The 6,297-nt window shown below is 41.5% G+C and overlaps 1 protein-coding gene across 1 annotated transcript in view; it reads right to left on the reverse strand.

The window, feature by feature from the left end:
* The window catches only part of LOC134533355 (lactase/phlorizin hydrolase-like), an 87,259-nt gene extending 84,622 nt beyond the window's left edge, over positions 1-2,637 (reverse strand). The window contains exon 1 of the mRNA XM_063370876.1: positions 2,418-2,637. Coding sequence (XP_063226946.1) covers positions 2,418-2,556 — 139 coding nt within the window. The 5' untranslated portion in view covers positions 2,557-2,637. The remainder of the gene's footprint in view (positions 1-2,417) is intronic.
* Positions 2,638-6,297: the final 3,660 nt, after the last annotated feature.

The following is a 6,297-nucleotide window of genomic DNA, read 5'->3' on the forward strand; positions in this document are numbered from 1 at the left end:
GTTATTTACTCGAAACAATATAAATTGGTACGATAGTGTTATTGTTCAGTCAGTTAGTCCATTAATTATCTGCATGAATATACTCGCAAGCTAAATATATGCACATTTTTCAAGTTCTGTGTCGCAGAAAGTAATTAAATATAAGGAAATATCTTTGTAAGAAAAACATAATGTAATATCAACGTCTGGAAATAAACGAAGCTAGTATAACTGTGACTGCTAGCACCCTTCTATCGTATTATCAAAGCAAAAATTTAAATATTTACTTACAAGCAAAATCACCTTTATACAGTTTACACAAAAAAATGAGTGCGAACAAAATTCCTAGTTTTTTAAAGGTAAAGTTTGATATACCGAGGCTACTCACCACCGGCTGGATGTTGTTGGCGAGGAGTGCATTGATGAGGTTGTTGTAGTAGTCGATGCCGTCCTGGTTGATAACAGACAGGTCTCCTTTGGGCAGGATTCTGGCCCAAGAGATGGAGAACCGGTAGAAGTTGAACTGCACGCGTAAGTTGGGAAAAACAACACACATTATTTCGTAATTGCTGTGACTAACTTCTGCATGAAAGGTAAAGTTTACCTTTGTAATAAATTCTAGCTTCTTTAGTGGGTATCATTATTGAAATAAAACTTCTTTATTCTGTATTTGCTGGATTTACTCTTTCTAATTATGAATTTTCTAGTAGTTAAAATATCTTTAAATAGAGCATGTCCATAAAAGAAAGTCCCAGTTATACAGTTTAACAGTATAACTGTAAGCGTTGTCGAGTGTTGGTTCCAGATCACAATTAAAGAGTAACTGAAAAAGTTTTAGGTAAGCGCATGAGCGAGTTTTTCTTTGTTGATGTGTATGGTAGTGGAGAGGAAGGGTAATAAAAACTATATGCCTACGATTTTGTTTTCAAATCCTTTCCTTTTGTTGGTGGGAATTACGGGATTGAAAGATGTTTTTAAAGATTTCTTAGTATTTCTGTTTGGATTGCCGCAGTCCAGCTGGCCAGTGGCTGTCGAAGGGCTGTCTCCCACTCACCCCGACCTCCTTCAAGGCCTCCACGTCCTCCTGGTACTTGTGGTAGGAGTCGGCCGCCACGTCTCCCGTGTCGTGATTGGCGATGCATTCCGGGTGGGTGTGCACCAGCCTATCCCAGATGCTCTCTCCTTTGCCTGCGGCCACAGGACTCCATTGTTACTCTCGACATAAACAAACATCAATGAAAGGACAGTGACAGCAAACTATACTACAAAGGTTATAAAAATATATTGCTCTTAATAAAAATAGTACCTACAATCTCCCTGTGTTAGAACTGGCGCCTAAACTCTCTGAGTTACTGCTAGAGCCTGAGAAATAATTTTAATTCCCCAACTAACTTAGTTGTGTTAGTGCGGCGGGATGATAAGTGCGACGCTCGTTGTTGCTTCTAACATGACATCGCCTCTAAGCGCAAGGCTCTGAAGTGGTACGAAGTGTTTTGTCTTGTGTCGTGCACACGGCAACTATATCATATCAACAAAAACCATAACATTTTTTGTTGGAAAAATGAAGATAAACGTGTAATTCCAGTCCAGCCAGTGCTTTCAAGAATCTGTAAAGAGTCTTTCATGCCCGGAATTTATTCTGAAAACATGCATTTAAACCATTTTTACTCTTATAAAAATACAGTTTAAAATCTAATCACGGACCGATCTCTCCGTATTCTTAAATGCTTTTTGTAAACTGACGTCACTCTTATAACTTGAGAAGATTTAGAATTGCGTGGTTTTTTATCTGACGCTTTTTTGTTTTGTTTTAAAGTTACATTTGATTTTTTTTGTAAAGGCCTTCACCAAAGCTTTGAAACACTGGTCTTAGTTTATTTCAACGTAGATTTGGCCTGTCAGTAAAAATAAGATTATAAAAAAAATGTGAGCAATCTTTTAATACTCGCCAGTAATGTGTAACATTTAACCTTGGTAACGAGCAAATTCATGTTTTCTTATGTTCCAAATACACTTATAATACGAAACTCGGACAATAAATTTAACGTAGAATTTTTTTAAATAATGTCAAGCGTGGTAAATATACGTAAATCGTTTATTTAATTACATTTTTAAAGACGAATCACACGTAGTCTCCGCCTTCAGCGCTATAATTCACTGCCGGAGCAGCTACGTCAACTATCGAATCATTCCATTTGCAGACCGGAAATTTTAAATTGTAAAATTATACGGCTCCGATGAAAGCGAAGGGCCTGATGTTTCGACAAGGAATTTTATTATGATTGTTCCCATCTCGTTAAAATTCACTAAACAGTTAATATATAAAGTTTTCCTTTGGCTTTGTGAACTTTGGTTGGCGCCATCCGCCGCAGACTGCCGCACCGCCCCTGCCACGGAATGGCGCCGAGAGCTACGAGGAAGCGGCTGGAGGCACTGACCGCTGGTGTTCCAGGCGCCCTCCACCTGGTAGGCCGCGGTGGCCGCCCCGAACAGGAAACCCTGGGGGAAGCTGGTGTTCCTGGCGGCTACCGCAGAGCACGCGACAGTCGCGACCAGCAGCGCCACTGTCAGCTCCATGGCGGCGGGGGAGGAGGGAACACACGTGGCGCGGGTCTTATAGCACGCGCGTTACCGGCCCTTGAACTGTGAACTCCCACTGTTGCCTTCTCTCGCCCACGGACTGCAATATCGAGCACTCGTGTCTTCGAGAGCCGCGTGGCTGCCTTGTTGTTCTCGCGCCTCGATAAGGCTTGTGCTCACGCCAAGGTCAAATATTGCCCGTGGTTACCTTTGGTTGATAACCTGCAGATCGTACACCAGCTTCATCAATCGAAACTCGTAACGAAGAACTTGATTCAGGACACGTAAGACAAAACTGTGTGATTCGGCGCACGTTTCGTTCCACTCGCCATTGCAAATCGCATGCGCTTATAAAAAGTTGCAACATTATACATTAATTGTTACTTTCTATCTTAATCTTTATGAACAATGTCCCACAAGTAAAATATAAAGACAACTTAAAAAATTTTCAATGCTTTCAAAATTAATGTTTTGCGTCATCTCTCCCTGGAAGTTTGGGTTATATGGTGCAGGGTGTGGGATACATTGCGTAAACATTACTATTTATCAAAACATCGCTTAATATTTGTATATAAACACAGTACATACAAAACACATTTTCTTTGATAGCAACATGAAAAAAGGCGTAAAAATTAAATTATTAAAAACATATTTTCTTAGTAATAATTAAACATTCTCTTCGTTGAAGATCTAGAGAAAATTAAATATTTTCCTACTAAAATACAAAAGAAAAATTATTTGGCATGATCAAAGACAATTTTCATTGCAATGTAAAGCATAGTAACGTGTAAACAAATACATCAAATAAATTTCCGTTTAAACACTTTTGATCATATTATAACATGAACGTACTTTTGGATCTTTATATTTTTTTCTTCAATTTATCCTTGCCGCAATTGCATCAGCTACTGTCTTGTGGAATCACTTTTTCCTCTTACAATACCCACTTAACCCAGTCTGTTTTCTTTTAAGTAACAAAATAGTTTTCCAGTATTCTCCACAATCATTTGTGTTATCCAAAAGTGAAACACATTTTTCAGTTTGTTCGTCATGGCTAATACTGTGTTGAAGAGCTCGATATGCTTCGTTTACCTTGTCTCTCTAAACCTTCTTTTTCTACTTTGCTATATTTTAAATAAATTGAGCACCGATGACGATTACTTTTTTTTATTTCCCTTTGTTCTTTTTTATCTTGAGCAATGAACTGATTTTGTTCAAGGCTTTATTAGGTGTAGAATGGTTACTTGCATGTTTTGATGTGTAGAAGGAGAATGTGTATCAGTGGGAAGTGTTGAAGGATCAGTGGAAAGTGTTGAAGGATCAGTGGAAAGTGTTGAAGGATCAGTGGGAAGTGTTGAAGGATCAGTGGGAAGTGTTGAAGGATCAGTGGGAAGTGTTGAAGGATCAGTGGAAAGTGTTGAAGGATCAGTGGAAAGTGTTGAAGGATCAGTGGGAAGTGTTGAAGGATCAGTGGGAAGTGTTGAAGGATCAGTGGGAAGTGTTTAAAGAATCAGTGGGAAGTGTTGAAGGATCAGTGGGAAGTGTTGAAGGATCAGTGGGAAGTGTTGAAGGATCAGTGGAAAATGTTGAAGGATCAGTGGAAAGTGTTGAAGGATCAGTGGGAAGTGTTGAAGGATCAGTGGGAAGTGTTGAAGGATCAGTGGAAAGTGTTGAAGGATCAGTGGGAAGTGTTGAAGGATCAGTGGGAAGTGTTGAAGGATCAGTGGGAAGTGTTGAAGGATCAGTGGAAAGTGTTGAAGGATCAGTGGGAAGTGTTGAAGGATCAGTGGGAAGTGTTGAAGGATCAGTGGGAAGTGTTGAAGGATCAGTGGGAAGTGTTGAAGGATCAGTGGGAAGTGTTGAAGGATCAGTGGGAAGTGTTGAAGGATCAGTGGAAAGTGTTGAAGGATCAGTGGGAAGTGTTGAAGGATCAGTGGGAAGTGTTGAAGGATCAGTGGGAAGTGTTGAAGGATCAGTGGAAAGTGTTGAAGGATCAGTGGAAAGTGTTGAAGGATCAGTGGGAAGTGTTGAAGGATCAGTGGGAAGTGTTGAAGGATCAGTGGGAAGTGTTGAAGGATCAGTGGAAAGTGTTGAAGGATCAGTGGAAAGTGTTGAAGGATCAGTGGGAAGTGTTGAAGGATCAGTGGGAAGTGTTGAAGGATCAGTGGGAAGTGTTGAAGGATCAGTGGGAAGTGTTGAAGGATCAGTAGGAAGTGTTGAAGGATCAGTGGGAAGTGTTGAAGGATCAGTGGGAAGTGTTGAAGGATCAGTGGAAAGTGTTCAAGGATCAGTGGGAAGTGTTGAAGGATCAGTGGAAAGTGTTGAAGGATCAGTGGGAAGTGTTGAAGGATCAGTGGGAAGTGTTGAAGGATCAGTGGGAAGTGTTGAAGGATCAGTGGGAAGTGTTGAAGGATCAGTGGGAAGTGTTGAAGGATCAGTGGGAAGTGTTGAAGGATCAGTGGGAAGTGTTGAAGGATCAGTGGGAAGTGTTGAAGGATCAGTGGGAAGTGTTGAAGGATCAGTGGGAAGTGTTGAAGGATCAGTGGGAAGTGTTGAAGGATCAGTGGGAAGTGTTGAAGGATCAGTGGGAAGTGTTGAAGGATCAGTGGGAAGTGTTGAAGGATCAGTGGGAAGTGTTGAAGGATCAGTGGAAAGTGTTGAAGGATCAGTGGGAAGTGTTGAAGGATCAGTGGGAAGTGTTGAAGGATCAGTGGGAAGTGTTGAAGGATCAGTGGGAAGTGTTGAAGGATCAGTGGGAAGTGTTGAAGGATCAGTGGGAAGTGTTGAAGGATCAGTGGGAAGTGTTGAAGGATCAGTGGGAAGTGTTGAAGGATCAGTGGAAAGTGTTGAAGGATCAGTGGAAAGTGTTGAAGGATCAGTGGAAAGTGTTGAAGGATCAGTGGGAAGTGTTGAAGGATCAGTGGGAAGTGTTGAAGGATCAGTGGAAAGTGTTGAAGGATCAGTGGGAAGTGTTGAAGGATCAGTGGGAAGTGTTGAAGGATCAGTGGGAAGTGTTGAAGGATCAGTGGGAAGTGTTGAAGGATCAGTGGGAAGTGTTGAAGGATCAGTGGGAAGTGTTGAAGGATCAGTGGGAAGTGTTGAAGGATCAGTGGGAATTGTTGAAGGATCAGTGGGAAGTGTTGAAGGATCAGTGGAAAGTGTTGAAGGATCAGTGGGAAGTGTTTAAGGATCAGTGGGAAGTGTTGAAGGATCAGTGGGAAGTGTTGAAGGATCAGTGGAAAGTTTTGAAGGATCAGTGGGAAGTGTTGAAGGATCAGTGGAAAGTGTTGAAGGATCAGTAGGAAGTGTTGAAGGATCAGTGTAAAGTGTTGAAGGATCAGTGGGAAGTGTTGAAGGATCAGTGGAAAGTGCTGAAGGATCAGTGGGAAGTGTTGAAGGATCAGTGGGAAGTGTTGAAGGATCAGTGGAAAGTGTTGAAGGATCAGTGGGAAGTGTTGAAGGATCAGTGGGAAGTGTTGAAGGATCAGTGGGAAGTGTTGAAGGATCAGTGGGAAGTGTTGAAGTATCAGTGGGAAGTGTTGAAGGATCAGTGGGAAGTGTTGAAGGATCAGTGGGAAGTGTTGAAGGATCAGTGGGAAGTGTTGAAGGCCTGGCTGAACTGAAGAAGAAGTGTGTGAGTGCTAGAAACAGGGACTGGTACATACAGCACTGATAAGGAATCATGCTGGTTGTTTGGGAATACTTTGAAGTTTCTGTAGCTTCTGAAATAGCAATGGC

Source organism: Bacillus rossius, chromosome 6 (assembly GCF_032445375.1).
Source record: "Bacillus rossius redtenbacheri isolate Brsri chromosome 6, Brsri_v3, whole genome shotgun sequence".
In the NCBI taxonomy this organism is placed as follows: Eukaryota; Metazoa; Arthropoda; class Insecta; order Phasmatodea; family Bacillidae; genus Bacillus; species Bacillus rossius.